This window comes from Elgaria multicarinata, chromosome 8 (assembly GCF_023053635.1).
Source record: "Elgaria multicarinata webbii isolate HBS135686 ecotype San Diego chromosome 8, rElgMul1.1.pri, whole genome shotgun sequence".
NCBI classification, from domain to species: domain Eukaryota; kingdom Metazoa; phylum Chordata; class Lepidosauria; order Squamata; family Anguidae; genus Elgaria; species Elgaria multicarinata.
The window spans coordinates 80619585-80642624 of NC_086178.1; the positions used below are offsets into that span (position 1 = coordinate 80619585).

Genomic DNA, 23040 nt, shown 5'->3' on the forward strand with positions numbered 1-23040 from the left:
CTAAGTCTTACTGTTTTCAGTAGGGCTTCTTTCTGAGTAAGTATGTGCTTAGAATTGCAGCCTTGGGCTGTTTTCATCACTTCCCCAGGCAGTGAGAAACGTATGGTACTGTATCTATACAAGCAAACCTATTTCTTCACTAGATTTCTTCCAATCAGCTGAGCAAGGTGGATGGGAAGAAGAGCAATGTAGGAGCCAAGCTGAGTGATGATCTTTTATTCCACAAACCAAAATGATGCAAGGAAGACAATATTCACAACTGTTACACACATCACCATGCTCAAGGACAGCAGGGAGCTGACAACACTGATTTGTTCAACAGCCTGGTAGATAGAAGGGAAATATGTTGTTATATGGACTGTGTTTCCTGCCTGCCTCCCCCTCTCCTTGTCTCACAAGTGATCAGTGCTGTCAAAGCTGACAGTAGTGATCACATTTTGACAGTGCACACTGGTAAGAATCCAGCAGCACTTTTGTGCTGCCTATAATCTGTTTCCATGTAAAAAAAATCATTCATTGGATTGGGGAGCATAAATCTAATATAAACTAAAAGAGAAAGATTAGAGAGATTCACAGAATTCTGATTTGATAGCATAATTTATTATGGGAAGAACTGTTCACATATAACATTTATTTGAAGGAGGGGAAAATAAACATTTCATACAAAGGAGTACCTTACTTGTTTTGCATCTTTTTTCCCTTTTGTTTTGGGAGTAGTTAGCTGAGTTGGTGAAACTTTGGCCAATGCTTTTAAAACAGATCCTGCTGATGTCAGTGACATCTAGGGAAAATATATATATATATCATACTTATTTATTTATTTATTTATTTATTTATTACATTTCTATACCACCCAATAGCCGGAGCCCTCTGGGCGGTTCACATATACAACATATGTATATCATACATATGTTCATCAAAAACTGTAATAATCTTGTTTTCCATATGATCTGTGTCGTTACAATTCAAGCAAAAGTTATAGAAAATCTGATATACTGACACAGTACATCTGACCAACTGCTCGTCACGTTTAATATATCTTCTCACCTGCCATATGCGCATCACGAAAGCGTATGCCATCAAACAGTGCTGCTCATGAGACGGTGAACCATGGCCAGAAATCACTGCCATTATTGTATGAGCTCTAAACAACGCTTCTAACTGCTTTATACTTCTTAAATCTTCAATCATAATTTTGTCTCTTGAATCTATGATCAGAAAAAACAAAAGTAATAATTAACAATCAATATGGAAAACAGATTTATAGAATACTGGAATAAGTATTGGGGATGTATAAAATGCAATGGGAATTTTTATAATACGAATTAATTCTTTTCTTTATTTTATGTTCTGTATAAGTCTTTTGTTCTATAAATTTAACTTTGGAATATAATAATAATAATAATTGATAGTAGTAATAATTTTTGTAAAATTTAATATAAAGTATATTCACTTCAAATATAATTTGAATGCACATGAGGGAAAATACAAAATGTAAGACTACAAAAAGAAGCCTAACTCAAAAGATGTTTTCAACTAAACGTCTTTTAAGTTAGATTCCTTTTTGTAGTTAAAAAGAATTAAAGACTTTAGTAAAAAACAGAGTTCGGCACATCACAAAATAACAGATATGCTAGAAAGGAAGCAAACACTAAAATAATTTATTTAAAGCCATTTTTAAAATTATTTAAAGACATACCTTCCTCATCAGGGCTTTTTTGGACAGGTTTGAGGTACAGCAGTATAGAAATTGCCCAGTCCAGGTGTTTAATAGCTTCATTAAGAGGAAACTGTTTGCAATATAGCCATTCTGCAAATCTTAATAGGTTATCAACTTTCTTTAATTCATATTCTTTTTTCTATATAAAGAAGTGAATGCACTGTTAGGTTAGTTGCTCTTGATATAGATTCCTGATTCCATTTTCGTAGTTTAAATATATAGCAAGGAACACATTCATTTTAGCCACACTATGGAAATTCTAATCTAGGCTCACAGTGGTTAAAAAGAAACAAATAAACCCAAATACTCTCAAGACATCCAAAAACAGTGGGCAGTATCCAATCCTGCTACTGCGCTTCTGCTCATTCCATTGCACCAGCAAGACTCACCATTTGTGCAACAGAAAGCAAGTGGTTCAAAAAAACAACTGCAGAAACACGTTTCTAGATTGGGACAAGTCAGCAGAACTTCCTACTGTAAGCTCCGCTAAGCTTTCTGAACATTTCTGCTTATTTCTGGTTACTTTTTTTAACTGCTAGCTCCCTGTTGCACTAGCAGTGGGTCCTATTGAAGTATGGGCAGACTTGGATACTGCCCAGTATTTCTAAATAGGGCAACAAAGAAGGCATGTTAGTAAGGCACCATTTTGAACATTTCTTTTTTTATCTCATTATTTCTTACTGAAAAAAAGCTGGAGCAAAATAAGCTTTAAGTCATACACTTAATATAATTTTTAAATGTCTAAGTAAGAAATCATCCAACTTTTTTTCAACCAGACATATTAAAAGTAAAGAATTTACTGAGAGGAAAGTTAATTGAAATAAAGGGGGAAATGATGAATATCATTCTCAAGTATTTTGGATTTGAGGACTGCATTTGAACATCCATTTTCAAAAGCTTCTAAGATCAGGTAGTCGAAAGCAATCTTCAATATTGTTAATTCAAACCAAGCTAAAATCTCTAGTCATCTTAGAAACTGTCATTACAGTGCAATTCTAGGCTCCCCGGGAAGGTGGGTGAGAAATCACAGGATGCTGTGGACCACCAGCTCCATCAGCAAAGAACTCCCCAGCAAGGGAGTGGAAAGTTCTACCACCGCCACAGCTCTGCTGTCACTGCTCCAACAGTGATGGGGCCAGGAATGGGGCATTTTGAGGATATGTGAGGAGAAGTCATGGATCCACAGGACTATGTGCCCCCTTGTTCTCCCCAATATGCCCAAAACAAAGGGGAAGGAACTATATGTAATTAATTTCTGTTCCACAGATGTCAAGGGGAGGGAAAAGGGGGAAGGAACTCCACATAGAGGTGCGGATGAAGCTAAACATGCCACCTTTGCGACAAGTAGTCTTCTGCCCTGATAAACAGGACTTAGGAGGCAGAGGGTCCCCTCCCACAGATTTTCTCTGTAGGATTGGCCTGTGAGAAATTTAGAATGCACACTAGTAATATTATCTTTAAAAAAGGAAGACAGATGCAGACCTGTAAAACTCCAATTGTATTTTGGAAACAGGATAGCTGTCCCACAAGATCTGAGGACACAGATGCCAGTCGATGCCACATATGCGACAAGTAGTCTTCACTTTCATCTCGGAATTTCTGAATTTCCATTATATAGTTACGTCCAAGTCTTGCCTTCACCATTACCATGTGTTTAAAAATTGGACTACGAAACATAATTTGGTAAAGTCAGTGTTTATGAGGCTTCTTTTACTTAACAATGAGAAGTCAAATCCTCTGTGTTTAAGGCACATCTATCACAATGGTCAACAGTAATTCATTTCGACCCAAACACCAGCATGCAAATGAAATGGTTCCAGTGGTTCTGCCAATTGTATGACTCCATGGGCAGAAGAAGACTCTTGCCAATTTCTCTCCCAACTGCAGCCCCTTTTGTCCCCGAAAATTTGCTCTGGAGGGTTGCTGGACCCTCCAGAACAGTGTGTGAAGTTGTTGCAGAGGAAATGAAGAATCTGTGAAAAATATTGCCCCTCCCCAAGCAGAAAGGCTCCACTGGATTCCAGTTTCCTTCACCAACGAAAGGTTTGAACACAGGCTTGTTGTTGTTGTTATTTGCATTTTTATACCGCCCAACAGCCAAAGCTATCCTATCTTATCAAATTGTTTGCTTTTTGTATCTTGCTATTTTTACACAGAACATTGTGACATGTGAGAGGCTGAACACCAAGAACGTCAGAGAAATGGCACACTGTTATTCATGCTCAAAGTCTCAGATTTACTTTGTGATATATCATGACTGCATGCACTTGGTCATGCACAGCAAGGCCAAGTTCCCAACAGTACCCTCATCCACCTACTCTGTGCTACAACACACTGCAGCCTATGTTTTTAAACTTCGAGGCCACAGTCTAATATAGAATTAAGCACACTGAAAACGTGAGAGTGTTTGGATTGTGGCCAATGTATAAAAATGATTTGAACTACACAAACTAACTTAATTTCATGGGTAACTCAGCATATTATTGTTTTTTAAAAGCATATACATCAAGAGGATCCCCTAGCTAAATTATCTAAGAAAATACGCTAAGGCTACAATCCTATACCCACTTTCCTGGAAGTAAGTACCAATGAACTAAATTGAACTAAATGGGACTTCTGAGTAGACATATATAGGATTGCACCATAAAACTCCTGTTCCTTCATTTATCTTCACCACATCATTCAAAACTGCAGTTCTTTCTCAGTTGGGGTGTGATCAAGCCACTTGCAAGGGCTCCCCAGTTCTCTCCTGTTAGCCCTCTTCAAGCATTACGCCCAAACGGAGTATCTCAATGTATGCAAGCGGCATGTAAGTCATGTCTGTTGGCCCTGGCCTGTCCATGCTGGCCTCACCCCCAGTCCCCGGCCTCCCTGCATTGAGCAGGGAAGTCTGAAGTGGGCATCTACGCATGTTCACTTGATAAACCAGGTCTCCAATTGCACAGAGAATTCTACCTGCATTCAAACAAAACATGAACAGAATCCCTCCCAGCCGCCCCGGCAAGGTAAAAAATATAGAGGCCAGTTTGCAAAAAGAGTCCGAACAACTTACAGTCTGTGCTTGGTTCGAGGGAGACACTGAATAGCCTCATCTAAGACTTTGAGGCCTGCTTCCCAGTCGTTTTTATCAGCATACACTTGGAATAATAATACATACAAGAATGTCCTTAAGGTCAGATCCTCATCAGCACCTTTGAAATAGATTAAATAATATTTTAAATATTACAAAACTAATGCAGTCAGCTCAACCCCCCACTCCACCCCAATTACCATCATATAATGAAAACATACCTGGAAAAAAATGCCCATCTGATGAACTGCTGCTTTGAAAATCTATTGTAGCCCACTGATGCAGCTCTAACATATGATCTGTTTCCTAAATAGTAAAGGCGGTTGGAGGGAGGAAGGAAAGAAAATCCATGAACAATTTGACTGTCATCAATACAGCTTTGACAAAATGAACTGTGATGGGATGTGCGCTAAGGAGTCAAGAGGATACGGATGTGTAGGGCTATATTATTTATTTAAAAATTGCCCACCAAATCAGCAAATGCAAATTCTCTTGGCAAATTTGTTCTATTTATATGAATTAACCAGCCAGCTTTTCGGCTTGGGGTTTCTTGTTCTGAGTTATCTGAAGAGAAATACTTCTATTTGCCATTTATTTATTTATTTATTTATTACCTGCTTATTTTTGGCTTCGGATGCTTTAATGATGCTTTTCAGAATTACTTCAGTGGGCATTTTGAGCTGCTGCCTGTCTGCTGAAGACCCAATGAAAGGTAAGCAGGCATTCCAGAAATGTCTAGCTGCTACCAAGGCAAGAGCAATGTCCCCTGCTTCTCCTGCATACCTAAGAAGGTGAGAAAACAATAAAACGACGTACCTGCCTTAACGTATGGTAAACAATGCTTGATGAAATTACAATGACACCAACAACACAGTGTTCTTTGGGCATCCTTGGAAGGATTAGAGATCACATTTCTTGAGTATATAAAGGGTTTCACCCCCTTACAGGAATTATTTCTTTTATGTAAATGAAAAAATAGCCTATAGAAAATGTCTATCTGTTCTTATTGTTACATAACTTTCCAATTGTAAAGAACAATTGTGTATTATTATTTATTACATTGATATCCCACCCTTTTTCTTCTTACAAAGAACCTAAGGCAGCTTACATGATCATCATCTTGTTCTCCATTTTCTCCTTACAACAACCCTGTGAGGTAGGTTAACCTTAGAATCAGTGACTGGCCCAAAGTCACCCAGTGAGCTTCAAAGTCAAGAGGGGACTAGAACGCAGAACTCCAGAGTTCCAGTCCTAACTTGAACCACTAAACCACTGTGAATGGGACTTTGAGTTTAATAATAACCTAAATTATTATCTAAAAAATAATTTCCTGTTCCCAAAGTTTAAAAATACTCATCATTACATATACGCATATGAATTTTTTTTTACCTTAATACATATTGCCAATGTTTTACAACAGCTTAAATACATAATTCAATAAACAAAAAACCTACGGTTTACAAAACAAAATTCTCCAATTTCCCTGCTTTTTGGTGCTTGGTAGAAAAGTGTACATCCTTAACGTTGTTTTGTAAACCGTAGATTTTTTGTTTATTGAATTTCATGGCTTTGTGTAGAGGATGACGAGATGTCTTTTAAATCTCAGACGTACCTAATACATATGACTTGGAAGTCACATGTAATAGCCACATCAGAGATTTAAATGCATTTTAAAATACTGCTTCCAAAAACTGCATTTGCCTTGTACACTGCAACCTTACACTGTTAGCTCACATTGAGAAATCCATCCAAAAGGTAAGCTTCTTTCCACCTGGCTATCCCAAAGCACATATCCCATATGACTTGGATGTACTTTGGAATAGGCAGGTGGAAAGAAGCTTACCTTTTGGATGGATTTCTCAATGTGAGCTAACAGTGTAAGGTTGCAGCATACAAGGCAAATGCAGTTTTTGGAAGCAGTATTTTAAAATGCATTTAAATCTCTGATGTGGCTATTACATGTGACTTCTAAGTCATATGTAATATGCATGTCTGAGATTTAAAAGCCTCCCCCCCATCCCACTTAATGCCCCACCCTACTTCACTTACCTTCTGCGGCAGTGGCGGGCCCGGGCTACTGCGCCCGCCGCTGCCAGAGAAGGTCCTCCCCCCACCTGGGCCTGCCGCCGCCACTGCACAAACTGCAGTGGCGACAGCGGGCCCAGGCAACCCCCACCCCACTTCATCCCTTCTTCTCCCCCCTTCCCTCTGGGGAATCTGAGCCGCATGCGTTAGCTTATCAGATTCCCCATAGGGAAACACAGGAATTTTAAAAAATTAATAAAAAATTGATGGAATGGTCTTTTGAAAAAAGAAAGGCCATTCCATCAATGGGGAGGATAGGGCTATGCAATCCTACAACTGGATTGCATGGGGAGGCTCCCAATTTGCAGCTATTAGTGAGCAAAAAAATGGTCGCCAACCCGGAAGCATTTCTGTGCCAGTTTGGAACAGAGATGCTTCCCCCCTTTTGTCATTTAAAGTGACATCCTGCCCTCAATATTTCATCAATCTTCTTGAAACGCGCAGGGTATGTAAAACCAGCATTTCTTTCTGGCAGTACTCCGTTTCAGAAAGATTGATGAAATATTTTTCATTTTAGGATGCTAGGTTGACCCACCCCCCAATAACTCCTTTTAACATGGTGGAATGCTCTTTTTACTGAGCATCCTTAACACAGGGAACACTGCCGTGTTCCCTGTAATTTATATTTGTAGATGTCACTTTGTTGTTTGAATAATTAACAATTGGCAATTTTATTATAATAATTATAGTTCTTCCTTTTGTTCTTACGTAAAAGGCCTGTTCAGGCAACAAGCTAAATTATGGTTAGGCTGCTAAACCTTTTTATAGCAAATGGTTAGTGAATGTGTTTAAACCATGGTCATGTAGCCACCATGGTTAGGAATGGTTCATATGACACACTAAGTCATGGTTCACACGACATGCTAAGCCATAATGTTTAGCTCAAAATGCTTAACCAGTTATTTAGCGTATTGTCTGAACAGGGTCATACTGTTTGTTTAGCCATAATTGCATACTCATGTAATTTATTGTCCAATTTTTCAACTGTGGGTATGTGTCTTTCCCTCTATTACATTCTTGCTGCTTGTTACCATACAGGGAAACAATTCTCACAATCAACTATTTACACATGTTACATATAGTAATACAAATAGTAAAGGTTACACATATATTCATTCATTCATTTACTTATTCTAGTTTAACAGGAAAACTAGAATGAATACATAACTGAAACCTTTCTTGCTCTGATAAAACTAGACCACTCTTTCTTAGCAAAAAGACAAATCTACCATAACAGTTGGTCAGTTTCTACTTCTCTTTTACATTTCCAATACAGAGGATCCTACATGCCCATAATTATAGCTTTTGAGACATTTTATACCATCTGGTCATTACTTCAAAGCAGTTTTTCCTAAGGTTAGTATAATGTTAAAAAATAATAATGCTATATATCCAAACGTTTTCCCAAATGTTAGAATCTGCAGGATGACCTACATCTTGCACCCAATTTATCATGATTTTTTAAACTTGCTCTGTGTTGTAGTAATATTTCAAGAAGACTTTATAAGCTTTTGACACTGTTTTTTATCACCAAATAGTATAAATTTTCAGTTTGTTCCCTAATATGGAGAAGTTGTTCATTTGCATATAATTTTGTATATTATTTTTATGTGGAAATATTCAAGCCATCTGTCCATAGTATTTTTAATTTCCGAACAGGTATTTAGCTTATTATTATATACTAGGGCCGTTTCTACACCTGCCTTTTCCCCTGGGATCGTCCCGGGATCATCCCTGTACGTCCAAATGACACATAGGAGATCCTGGGAGCAGGCAGGGACGATCCCTCCATTTTCCTGGGATAACCCTTAGGTGCAGAAAGGGCCTAGATCTATCTACATAGATTATGTTTTTTCCATAAACTATATTTTCCCAATGTTCCACCAGGATTCAAAACTAAAGAGATGATTGCAGTTACTGGACCTGGAGCTCAACCTACTTTTATATTTGTCCCCAAATAAATAGAGTAGTTAGCTAGACTCAATTATTTCTCTGAGAAAAGAAGTGGGATAGCTATAGGTCCACCTGAAAAAATAAAGTCAGGTAGCATCCTATTCCATTTTGAGCACTGATTCTATATTAATGATTAGTAAGCAATTTGAGATATTGACTCTGGATGCAGAGTTGCAAGAGTAGAACTGTGGAATGGGACTTTCTCCTCCCCATTACACCCCCCAGAAACCCCCAGAGCTCTACCAGTTCTCCTCTTCTACTGAAGCACTGTGCCGGACGGTTCCCTGACCATCAGGACTGGCTTTTGGGAGTGTGCGGGCACAAGAAGGCTACAGTGGGGAGACCGGGTTCGGAAAGTTCCCTTCCATGGATGTGCTTGTCTGGATCCAACACACAGAGTCTATATAGAGTTTGCTTTCATTTACTGTTAAAAATATGCCAAAGTAACTCACAGGCTTTTTGTTTAGTTGATAATACAGCTCTGTTTGTTGCCTTACATTATTTTGTGACTGAATATCTAATGTTTTCATTTTGTCTTTATTAATTTTAGAAACAGTTTGATAATGATATTCAGAAGGTATCCAATGCTCAAGTAGACGTCATAGGATCTACCATTGTCAAAGGTATGGGTTTCCCCCAAATTACCCTTCCCCAACCGTTCTTCCCCCCTGCAGTCCCTTGTTCACATCAAAAGCATTTCCTAAGGGACAAGAGATCCCCAGAGAAGCCCTAAGATGAGGGTTGTGGGAACTGCAGTGGGAGGGGGGAATCAGAAAAAAGCAGGTGGAGGCAGCTTGTAGGAATGGGGGACACTGATCCCTGGTACCCAGCCAGCTGCCTTACATATATGAACAGTATCATCTCACTGCTAGATTTATTAGATTTATTTTCACTCTATTACCGATTGCAGGGGCTGGCCGCATGCGCACCAGAAACCGGCAGTGCTCACCACCAGTGGTAGGTCACTGTTGGATCCTTCTCACTGTGTTTGAGAGCCCACTAAGCTGGATTGCCTACTCCAAGCCCTTATCTAGACTTTAATAACATTTTAATCCCTTTGACACAGAAGGCTAATAGGAAGCAAATATATTAGATGAGTCCAAGAAAGAAACCTACAAGTCATCCAAGAACACATCAATATATTATTTTACATAATGTTCCATATATCCATTTATATAGTTTACTAGGTCACTACAAAAAGCTATATTTTGAAAGGATGCTATTATTCTCTTTAAAGAGAACATGAATATTCTATTCAGGTAGAAACTCTGAAAGGTTCTTGTCAATGTCTTTCAGTACACAAATGTTGTATATGTCTGGGATTTAAATATTTTCTATTTAAATGGAATGTTAACAGTGCCTTAAAATAACTTACTATACTCCAGAAAGTACAACATACCTTGCACTTTCAACAAAGGATTTTGATGCCGCCGCACGCAAATGTTTTTTGCCAGCCAAGTTTTCCATCATACTCTTCCCTTGTGTACAAGCAGCAATGCTTAGCATTCCTTGTCTCACCGTGTAATCATTCCTGTTTGAAAAGCACAAAAGCATTGCCAGATGAACTGTTGGTATTATAAACCAATAACTTGGCTTTCAACGTATCAATGCAGATGATTTACATCCTGTGAAGGGTAGGTTCTATCCATGGTATGTTGTGGGAATCAGATTGTCTGAGTTCAACAAAGTTTTAAATGTTCTGCTTTCATGGTATCGACAACACACCACCAAGCTCACACACACACTTCTTAATAAATAAAGAGTTGGACCTCATTCTATCAACTAATTTGTCATCATGCCTAGTGCTTTGTCCGGTTCTTAGTTGAAAACACAAACAATTGGAGTTGAAAGGGTATGATTAGGAGCCTCAAAGCTCCATCACACCTTGGAAGAAATGCTGGCTAACGCTGGCTACCGTTGCTTCTCCGTGGACACTCAGTTACTTCCTGTTTTTAAACAGGAAGTAAACAAGGTGCACGAGGGCCATTCAGTCCTTCGTTGTGAACATGCTGCTTCTCCCACACACAGCAGGAGATCAGCAACTTCTGTTTAAAAAATATTTCAGCGTTCTTCTGGTTTTTCTTGCCGCACAAGGAAGACCAGAAGGGGCACGGGAGGCAGACGACATCATGTGAGCTGCCTCCGAGGAATCCGTGAGTGCCCAGTAACGAGCGTGCAATAAAACACTCGTCAGGTGGAGCTTTCAGTCTCCTAGCCTCCTATAATAGTAACTAGGTGTTGAAGCATGAAAGATCAAGAGTGAAATTAAAGCATCCGATTCCTATTTTATCCTCATTTGGTGATTATACTGATTATACCCACCAACCCTAGCACCCATGCAGGACTAATGGAGGCCAAATTTGTGGTGCTTGAAAATACATAAATTATAGGCAAACATAATATTCACAATCTCCTAACATGGTTAGAAGAGCTGAACCATTTCATGGATTTGTATACTTCCTTCTCCTTTCTGCTCCCTTGTTCTGTACTAAGCAATACTGGTTTATAATAGCCATGGACAGATTACTTTTATTATTTAAATTTATACCATGTTTCAGCCAAAAAAGGATTTTTCTGGTGGTTAGCATCAATCTACACATAAGGTACACATGGTTTAAAATAAGCCATTAATGGTAGAGGGAATTCATAGAGGTGAAAGGATTGCATGAACCTGCAGCACGTTGACAATCTTCTAAACCGTGATTAGGAGATCAGACACACTGCAGCCTAACATGTTTAAAGAATGGGTAGAAATAGAAAAAACTTCCTTGGCTATTCATTTTTCCATCTTGCTAGCAAGTCTCACAGCATACTGGTATATGCATGACTCTTGTTCTGATGTTTTGCCTGAATATCATGAGTAATTTTGATATTCTGAAGAAACTCAGAGGTTATTTCAAGCAAGACCTGCTCTGACAGCTATTAAAATTTAGTGTGTTGATTTTATCTAGGATGACCATTGATTTGGCGAATTCTGTTTTGCTTATGGGGTAACATGAAGCATCTCAGTTCACAGGGGGATTCCTGTCCATTTACATAAATGTCTACAGTAGCTTTTTTTGGGCAGAAACAGCACATGGCCATTCCGTACGCCATCTGTAAAAGCCTAAAGTACCAGCCTAAAGTGCCAGCAGATTTAGGTTTAGCAGTCTCTTTGTCCTGGCCTGAATATTCTTGTTTGAGATGTACTCTACAGCTGGGGAGGCTGGCTTTCATTACAGCAATGAGGCTCAGATGTTTGTAATGTAAATCTAGACGTTTAAAATTTACTCATAATCAAAGTCTTAATGTAAAATTTTGGTCCAATTTGCACACAATAGTAACCCAGGTTTGTTTGTTTGTATGGATTATCTTTTCTCTTGTGGGGAGTTTAGCATAAAAATAAGCACCTCCTCTCTACCTTCCAGTATTTTACTCAAGACTGCAGCTGCCTGTGGCTGGTTTTCATTTTAAAAAATTGTCAGGGCAAAACTACACACAACTATACAGCGCAGATGACAATCAATATGATGCAACAACAATTCTGTCCATTAGAGGTCAGTAAAGTTCTATTTTGAACATTCTGAAAAAAATTCTGAAAGCGTTGTTTCCATTCCCCCCATCCACAATATTGAACTTCCAGTACAAAAATTCATAATGAATTATATTTATAAACAGCATGAAGAACTCTCGATTTAAAGGTGGACTTAATTTTTTTTATTTTTTTTAAAAAAAGATATTATTGTTAGGAAACGTTAGGAAATAGGAGTTTGAGAAATTAAGAAAAATGTTATAAAATAAGAGTTTGAGAAACTGAGGTTATGTTCATGAGCAGACGATGGAACAAAAGATGCTGGACAATCCGCAAAACACAGATGAAACAGATTTGAAATAGATTTCAGAATCGCATCTCCTTTTCTGTATCTGATCCCATCCCTAAAGTAAACGCAATCTCCTGTTAACTCTGATTAATGGGTACATCGACGCAAACAATGCAGTTAAGACTAATGAGATTCCCTGCTTAGACAGGATCCTATAGCATCTTCAACCCCAGGTGTTGCCATATTGCAACCACAGCTAAGATGGAAGGGGGGGGATTTGTATGGGAAAGGGTCTATGCAACGCGCAGCTGCTCCAGATGACTTATATGCCATCTAGAGATCAGGCCTGTGACATCTGCACCAGCCTCTAAGCCATGTTTAATTATGCTTAATGTCCCTTGGAAATCAATATTTATATGTCACATCTACTTACATTTCCTTTTTCTTAGCATCATTGTTGTATGGCACCTTATCATCCAATCCCAAAATCTTCTGAGAGCACGTCATCACCAGCTCATGGTCATGGATGGTGTGTGCAAAATGTGTAAGCCTGGTCAGCGTCTGAAGTTGTACTAGTGGGTCTGGCCAGTGGCACTCTAAAGCCATCTTCACCAACTGCAGATAATAAGTTTGATAAGAATATTACCCTGGGTCCACAATGTTAGCATTTAGCACTTTCAGTCTAAGGCATTTCAGAAATTACACCCTTGTAAAGAATGGTCTGGGAAGAGTTTATGCTAGAGGACCTGTCTGGAAACTTGTGATAGCAGATCACTGGGAGCCCCATGTAGCTGGCCACTGAGAGCTCGACATTTAGGTGTTGTTCAAAATTCATCAGGGTCGCTGAGAATGCACTTGACTGGCTTATTTGATTGCATACGCTGCCTAGTGTACTGCTTTTGTTATATTCCTCCTGCTGTTTAGATTAAGTTATTTTATATGCTTGTTGGTTTTTGCTTTTTATTTTGTTTTCAGTTTCTTGAAATTTTAAGTTTAACTAGCAAACAGACCTGACTTCACAAGGGTTGAGTAGCCCTTAGTTTGATATAGCAAAACCTTCGAACTGCTGTCAAAGTTGGACACATTATGCCTGCTGCATCTGAGTGAAATCATGCTTGCTGGGACCCCTAGCAATATGCTCCCCTATAACCCCCTGAGAGAGGGGACATGTCCATTCCATTCCCCTGAGGGGCGGCTGCCCAACAGCATAAAAAGGGGGGCTAGTGCTTAACCCTACCCTTGGCCTACTCATTTCCTGTGGCTTCAAACTATAGAGACTGCAAAGCTATATGGAGGTTAGGGAAGTCTGCCTCTAGTGGCTGGCATTGGTAATGCAGGCTTCAATCATATGAGCACATTTAAATTAATTTATATCAATATTTTTTAAAAAAACAAAATAACCCAGAGGTGCACAACCCTAGGGTCCCCTATTATAGATAAGTCTTCATTAGGCATTTTCAATTAAATAATATTAAATTATTTGATGGGACAGCTAAAAGGCAGGTGATAAATCAACTAAAATAAATCAACTAAAATTCTTTAATCAGCTGGCCCAAGTGGTAAATTAACTTTCTACAGTTTCAGCATAAAACATAAAACAAATCCTTATTGAAACTCAGTTATTCAGATGGAATACAAATGTATATAGAAATACAGTGTGAGTATAAATGTCAGTTAAGTTATATTCTGTTAATAGATAAAATAGGTGCATAAAGTGAAAAAGGAAAACAAACAGAAAAACATACATGAGGCAAGTTGGGAAGTGAAAAGTCCATGAGACCCAAACCGTTGCATGAGTACATTTCCAGACCAATAAAAACTTTTGCCATGGGACTGGACCCTTCATCATTACTCTGAATAGGAAGAAATATCAATATTCAGGGTTTTTACAGATAACAAGGCATACTAATGATTAGACAAGTAGGTACTTTACATTATTTAGTAATCCATATGCGTAAGTCTAATTTGGATTAGTTCCTGCAGTGTACTTTACTTAAACTAGGGTTCTACCCTTGCCTTCATCTCAACATGTTTTCCCTGTACAGGAATATTATTTTGAGGGAGAAGATGCCATCAAGTGACTCACCTGCAGTCTGAAGTGATACTGTCAAAACAAAGATCTGCCACCCCATGTGGTCCTTGTGAGAATTAGGCCTCAGGCTCAAAAATGCACATGCAATCTTTCTCACCCTCTACAGCAGGGGTGGCTAATTTTGAGGCTCCATTTCACCCCCCTGGGGGTTGCACTCCTGCTGCCACCACACATGCAGATACACATGTGCACCCATTGACACTCATGCACATAAAAACACTGACTTCTTCCCCCACCACCATCCCTACAACTTAGATCATGACTGTGGAGAGGATCACTGAGTTATCATGATCCAAGTCACTGAGACCAGGGCCGGATCTACACTATTGCTTTAAAGCGCTTTATAACAGTTTTATAACGCTTTAAAGCAGTAAAAGCGCTTTATAACGGTTATAAAGCGCTTTAAAGCAGTAGTGTAGATCCGTCACAGGAGGCTGGGGATGTGGGGAGGGGTGCTTTAATCTTGTTTCCCCCCTCACTCTAATTCCAGCGACTTGGATTACAGATACTGCAGGGGGAGTCATCCGCACATGCCCATTTTCCAGCAGAATCAACTGATTCTGCTGCGAAATAGGTGGGCAAGAGTCATCCCACCCCCTTGCTGGTATGCAGCCCCTTACTTTCTTGCCTGGACACAAACACACTCCTAGGGAGAGAACGCCCCCTTCTCCCATGGGTAGTCCACTGTGCAGTACAGAAAGGCAGCGAATTGCCCATGCAGAGAAAGAGCAAGCTCTTCCGCCATGGGCAGTTCCCTGTGTTTCTATGTCTGAGAGTCTAATGTGAGGGCCAGCTACCGACATACCAAGGGTGAAGGGGACCTGACACTTGATTGGAAATTAAATTGGAACCTTACAGTGTATCATGCTCCAGTTATACGAGGTGCAGCGTTGTGGCCTTATTCTAGAGTGAAATCTGGCATTTATAAAATGAACTACTTTTATTTTTCAAACAATTAGGTTCTTCCATATATTAGATAAAAATGATACCTCCTCATCAGATCCATGCCACCTCCCAATCTGATGCTGAACTAATTGTTTGGCTTTCACCCAAGTCGCAATAACCTGTTGACGCATAGCGATGGGCACCGGTTCATCAGGTACACTTCCATTAGGCAAACGCATGGCAAATTCACAAACCTAAAGAAGATTATTTTACAAAGGTTGATGTAGAAAAGTGAATGCAGAGGCACTGTTTACAAACATGTTGCTTTATCTTGATGCAATCCTAACTTGACTACGTTTTAAATTGTTTTTAAACTTTTTAAATGTTTTTTCCACTCAAAATTAATGCTAGAGTTTATGAACTTGACAAATCAGTTCTTGACCTTTGAAATGAGGCACATAACAAATGGAATGAATGAATAATTATGAATTGATCAAACTTTTGTAAGATAAGTAAGTTAAAGGGCATGTCTCTCATGTTGAAATCTGATCTTATTAGAGACTAGTAAGAGACCTGGCTTCACATAGGTTGAAATAGCCTTTACTTTGATACAGCAAAGCCTTCAAGCAAACTTACGCAGCTCTTGGAGATAGACACATTGTGTCTGCCCCACCTGAGTGAAGACATGCTTCCTAGTATCCCTAGGTCACAGCCCCTGCCATAGTGTACCCCTATAGCGCCCTGAGTAGTCTGTCCGCTCCATTTCCCTGAGGGTGGGGGCTGCCCTACAGCACAGCTGGATTTCACCCAATAGTATGAAGCTTTGGTCCCACCAGGTTTAAGAAGCTGTCCAGCTTTGTTATATACAGCCTATTCTCCATATAGAAGGTCAGTACAATTTTTTAAAATGTGCACCTCAATGGCTGATTTAATATCATGAATCCCAGCTGGATCCACAGATGAAGATGCAGCAGAAACTGATTTTTCATATACTTTTGGAGCAGCCTTTTTACGTTTGGTGGGTCCTTCTTCTGTCACTTTCTTTTCATCAGATTTGGGAATCGGTGTTGGAATCCAAGGAAGAATTAGGCCCCGAGCCAGAGCATTACATAATGTTACTAAAATAGTAGTATTCCTGAACAAAAACAAACAAAACAAATGGAAAAAATGTCTTACAAACATAATGTTAGGAACAGAATATGGACATGTATTAACTGTGCAATCCTACTGGTAAGTCCCTCTAAGTAAGTGTGCATCGGATTACAGCCTTAATCATTTATTTATCCTATAGAACAGCCTTCACCAATCTGGTGACCTCCAAATGGACTACAACTCTCAGCATTCCTGGCCATTGGCCATGCCTCTTGGGACTGTTGTGGGTTGAAGTCCAAAACATCTGGAGGGCATGAGGTTCAGAAAGGCTGCTATAGAAATTGATCTTGTCTATAGTAATATCAATGGTTGTTAAATGCTTAAAGATGGCAAAAGTTAATAGGCAGTTCAACTAAACAGAAATACATGTAAGATTTAAATGCAATAAGGGCAATTCTTGCTTTTCACATAGTATGCCTGGAAAATCATGGATAAAAATGTGAGTATACAAGCTGACTAGAATTTAAATATGAAACCACGTTTTTTAAATGAAAAAGCTAAGTGGGCAAAATTGGAAAAATTCTCAGACATCACACTGTTCTTACTAGAATTAAAATGTTCCTTGCTGTTTTCCACCCACTTCATGTCGTGGCTTTTATAAGAACCTCATTTAAGCTGGGAGTTGTATGACCAAGGGTCTTTCTCATTTTGCTTCAGGTCCTTTTCAGAGAATGCATAAAAGTGTGGGGATATAACTCATGTTCTTAATCCCATTAGCCAAAAAGCATGTGACCCTATATCCTAATCCCGACATACTGGAAACCTGTTAACCCTGCGTAATGTCAGAGATATATGCCCCAGTCCTGGAAGACACAACTGCACAGTTTCCTAAGGGAGACCTGGTTTATATTCCTAGCAACCCCTATACAAGGGGAAGTGCAACACTTTCGCAACCCAGCAGGGATCATGTGGAGGCGCCAATTGTAGAAATTAGTACTGCTATATGGCTGCCACGATTTGTATGAGCAGAATAACTTGAAAAATAGATGCTGCAGTTTCGCAAACCATAGTGGCTGCCCACACAGGACTGCCCACACAGGACCAGATGATACCATTGGCACTACCACGTGATCCCTGCAGGCTTGCTGGTAGACTTGTATGGCCCTGTTGACTTATCAGGTAGGAGGGATACCAAGAGTCTGAACTGGGAAAAACAATCAATCAGCATTTCAGTAACAGGAAAATATAATTATCAATCAATCAGCCTTTCATAATAGCTTATATACTAGTTAAATAAATATGATATGCAACTGGCCTGCAACCCACACCAGAAAGGTTCTTTGTCTTCGTTTTTACAACAACAAAAAAACTTTTATAAACTTAAAAATAATGTATCAGATTGACTTTAATTACTAACGACTTTCATTGAACAACATGCATTAAACCTGCATGCACCCAACAAAATCTGGCTAAATGCCAAACCATTCCATATGTAGGAAAAGGTGCTTCTGTTAAACATTTTTCTTTTCATTACCACACCATTTCATGACTACAGGCTACCCTGTTGTCATGTACAAAGGCTTTGCTCAGTCAGTTTTTTAAACTGATTAGAGTTGGATGGTAAAACAGACAGAAACTGAGTGGTTTGTTCTATCAGCTGAAACATGCTACTAATTACTACAATAAAAATAATAATTCCAATGTGTTTTAGTGAACCTTATATGTAGCATGGTAAAAGTAAAAATTATGGCATTAATAATAATAAAAAATCAAATTCTCCTTCCGCTGTAGTGCGCCTTTAAAAGACACGTGAAACATCCAACTAAACTCTTTCAAAACTTACCCACAATGCCCAGTATTCCTAATTGCATTGAAAAGAGTATGTAGAGGTTCGACCATTTCTCTTTGCCTTTTTGAACTAACCAGATGCTTATTGTGATTTAAGACATATACCACAGTGTTATGTACAATCCAGGATTCATTTAACTCTTCTCCAATTTTGGCAGCCCGTAAAAAGTTTTCCATAGCGTATTTAGATAATTGGTCTATCCATGTGCTAAAAAGTGGACAATAAAGAAGGATGTTTAAATCACCAAAAAGTGAAGAAAATGCATACATAAAAGACATATCCTCTAAGGAGCATCATTCCTCAGGTCTCTGAAACACTATTCTTTTCAAATGCTATCATAAAGATATTCCATAGTCCGCAGTATTCTTCCATGGTGGCTGGTAAGGGCAAGGAAGCGGACTTTGAGATTGGCTCTCCATCACCAACATCACAGCTTTATCTATGACCTCAGAAGTAGATGTCAACTTAATCCTGGGACCACAGGATTGATCAGTTGATTATGGCCTTAGCTATACCTACCGTTTAATCCAGGATGGAGGAGGGAAGATCTCACGTTATGTTTAACGTGAGATCCCTCCTCCGTTTACACGTGAGGCGCAACGACCTCAGGCCCGCCATTTTTTTAATTTTTAAAGAGGACGGAGCGCACAAACAGCCGTACGCTGAAGGTAAGTTTTTTTAAAAAAATTAAGTACTTTCCCCGCTCACCCCACCATTCGAGTAATCGCACGGAGCCAGGTCAAACCACGGCAACAGGCCATACGTTCCATGGTCTCGGGCTCAGCCCGGGACCGTGGAAAAAGCGGGCTCAAAGGGGGAGGGCTCTATCCTGGGGCAAGGGAGGGATCATCCCTCCCTGATCCCGGGATCCCCTGTGGATGCACAGGGACAATCCCGGGATTCGCCCCATGATAAAGCCCGGTCTAGCTAAGGCCTATGAGTTGTTGCCCATTTGGTCTCAAAATTTTGGAGTTCCTAGCTTGTTGTAGCATTAGCATGTTCATGCAAGGTATATATGCTGGCAGAAGAAAAATAGTATCTTTAGATGTAAAATAAATAATAGTTGTAAAAATAAAAGAATGAATAATTTCCCCTCTAGATACGTCTGCAATGCAATAGACTTCTTCAACGCAGTATTTCATTAAGCCATGTACAGATTTCTAATTATTTTAATATGGGCCTGCTGCATTTTAGTTTCTGCAGGATTCTATCTAATTTATCTGCAATGACAGCGCCCCTCAGGACATGAAAGATCAGTTAACCACTCTGCCCTGCTTTGCCGGAAAGCTGAAATATGCAGCCATATAGCTCCAAGCTCCGTTCCCAGTGGCAGCAGTCATGCCCCATGCGTCATATGTCATTTTTATTTAACAAATGCATGTCTTCTTTGCTCCAAGTTGGTCTGAAACCTTTGCGCTTTTTTAAATTAAAGAATAGAATCTATTTCAAAGGTCTTTATTTCAAGTTAAGGGTTCCACCCTTAAAGGCGGCCTAAAAATCATTTAAAATAAATTAAAGAAATAAGTAAGGGCCTGTTGGACAGTGCGTAAAAAAAAGAAGTTGACACTGATCATCCAACCTTTTTACAAAACGTGTGTAAAAAGATGCCTTCAGATAGGCCAAGCCATGAGATCAATTTCTTTGAGTGGATTTATGTGACTCTTTCCCCCTAAAAACTACCACAAAGCGGTATTTTCAATCATCTTGCAGCAAGACTGATATGAAACAGGGGTGTGTGTAGAATCCAATATGTGATAGAATCATACGTAAACATAAATTCAAAAATTTGGATTTCTGATGTTTGACAAACTCAGGCTGACTTGTGACACCAAAGGTTCTTGAATCCTTCACACAAGCCAGATTCAAGTGGTTTGAATCATGAGGGAGTTGTTAAAAAATGTATTATTCACATAATGAAGGTCATTTCATAATCAGTACTCTGCTGTTTATCTTCAGATCACAAGCCTTCATGATGCAGAAGAGGTGAAAGTGGGACTGGCCCGAATGGAAGTGAACAAAAGCGCATCTTCTGAATCAGAGGAAAACACCTTCCTCTGCTTTCTGTGATGAGTAAAGAACTGCTGTTCACTAAGTACTTGAAGTGTCACTTAGATCCTATCCAAGCCATCAGAAGAGGTACTCATTTTTCCTGGGGATTTCCCCCTCCTAAAAATATGGGGACTATCCCTGTCCCCCCACAAAAGTTTTTGTGAACTGCCCAGGGAGCTTCGGCTGTTGGGTGGTATAAAAATGCAATAAGTAAGTAAGTAAGTAAGTAATAAATAAATAAATAAATAAAAAACCAAAAAAAACCCAAAAAGGAAGATCAGTTTAGAGCCCAGTCCTATGCATATTTACTTTGAAGTAAAATACAACTAATCCACTGAGTTTACTCCCAGGTAAATGCGCATAAAGACTGCACCCTTAGCAATTAACATGGTACCAAAATTGTTAGGATACTTCCACAATACACCGAAAGTACATATTTCCAAGGGATTCTTATTATTAAAAATGGTACATTTTTACCTCTTCATCATGACTTCAGACATACTGAAATTATCACAACTGCAAGGACTCAAACACTGAGGCAAACCAATAATAATAATAATAATAATAATAATAATAATAATAATAATAATAGTTACCTGCCTCTCCCTCCGGATCGAGGCAGGGTACAACATAATGCAAACACCATAAAATACATATAATTAAAACATTTAAAACTAATACATTATTATAAACAGCACATACTGAGTCCAGCCTAACCAAAGATTAGGCTGGACTCAGTAAGGGGTTGTAGAGGTCTGCCTTCCCCCACTTCAACTAAATTCAAATTGAGTGAGAGGAGGTTTACAGAATGCAAGCTGTGCTTACAATTATGGTAAATCTACTGGAAAATTAAAACTTCAATGGATGATTAGGATGCAATACTGTCCCTAAACTTCTCTTTACCAGTAGGCACAGAAATGTGTTGCCCTCAAAAGAAGTATGTGATCCTGCCAATATTAATTACTCGAAAAATGAAGGGGTTGAAAGCACAAGTACACTCACATTTCACTAAAGATCCAGGAGCCTAAGCTCCCCATCCGCTCCCTGCTGGCACAGAGAGAACCATGCTGGCTGCTTCTACAAGCTCACAAATGCAAGCTTGCGAGTGGAGGGAACGGAAGAGGTTCTCTAAGACGGGAGAGGAGGAGACCACGGTGTCAGGCTTACAAGGAATCCTCTGGCCAACCCAGCCTCCTCCCTCCCATTCTGCAGAGTCCTAGCTACACAGGCAAAACCGCCCGTCTGGTGAAAAGGCAGGGCAAGAAGAGTTAGAGGCGACGATCACATCTGCACTGCTCCCATTCTGCATAGGATTCCCATCACCTTGGAGGCTGATGGGAATCTCGACAGGACTGCACCCTAAAATACTTATAATAAAAGTTTAAAAAGCCAGCGGAGACATTTAAAATTCAATATTTAGATGACATATCTAAGACTGAAATACTATACACAGTTGCCCTACTGGGGCTTATGTCTGAGTACACATGCATAGGACTGCACTGTAACTGGGCTGATTACTTTGAGAGCATGAAAAAATAAAGCAGGCATCAATTCTTCAAACCGCACTACCTGTATATATTCCATTCTGATTCATGCCCAGTTTGTGGCAGACCATGTCCTGGAGAGTGCAGATTTGTTTCTACAGGGACAACAGCATGATTGTTGAGCTCGACACCTTCCATTCTTAATAAATGGATTGTAGCCTAGAGATAGATAGACAAGAGGAAAAACAGCAAATACGGTAGTGCATGGATCACATTTTTTGGGGGGGGCATCAAAATTATATAGGGGTCTTGGTAACAGACACAGAGACTAATCTCTAAAGTACATATAGGTCACTGGGGCCTAAGGGCAAAAGCCAGACTCAAAGGCTTCCCATCTTGTCTCCAGCACAACTGATCCCCCTCCCCTCCCCACCCCTATTTATATATCTCTATGGCTTGTGTATAAGCCATGGCAAACTTCAGGACTGCATGCTCACTCCCTTCCCTCTCCTACTCCTTTAGATGCCTGAGGAAGAGATGGAAAGCTCTATTTTTTATTTTTGAACTAGCCACAGTTTCAGTGATATCCAAATTTGGAGAATGTGGTTTGTTTAAACTTTAGTTAGTGAACAAACCAGGATCTAAAATCACATTTTGATCTTGGTTTACTCTCACAAACTAGAGTTTAAAGAAACCGTTTCCCAGGCTCAGACATCACATTAGCTTAAAATCAAAAGTTGTAAGTGTTGAACTCCTCACAGGCAAGAAGGAGGAGGCAGAGGAGAGGGAAAGGAGAGTATGCAAGCTTGAGGTTCCCTCCAGTTGATGCACATTAGATGAAAGGTACATTAACTAAGCCTCTCTCTCAAGAACAGAAAAGAGTCTTTGGGCTCATCTACACCTATGAGCCTTCCAGGACAGGGCAGGGGAGGATCTCGGGCTTTCTGGCTTCTGGGATCCT

General features: G+C 39.5%; 1 protein-coding gene across 1 annotated transcript in view; it reads right to left on the minus strand.

Moving 5' to 3' along the window:
- CFAP46 (cilia and flagella associated protein 46) overlaps positions 1–23040 on the minus strand; it is a 100586-nt gene that overhangs the window by 47345 nt on the left and 30201 nt on the right. Inside the window, 14 exon segments of the mRNA XM_063132844.1 lie at positions 680–781; positions 1048–1208; positions 1700–1859; positions 3203–3386; positions 4773–4911; positions 5012–5096; positions 5405–5573; positions 10228–10359; positions 13062–13243; positions 14374–14481; positions 15710–15859; positions 16521–16740; positions 18541–18753; positions 22165–22298. Of these exon segments, the coding sequence (XP_062988914.1) occupies positions 680–781; positions 1048–1208; positions 1700–1859; positions 3203–3386; positions 4773–4911; positions 5012–5096; positions 5405–5573; positions 10228–10359; positions 13062–13243; positions 14374–14481; positions 15710–15859; positions 16521–16740; positions 18541–18753; positions 22165–22298 (2139 nt within the window).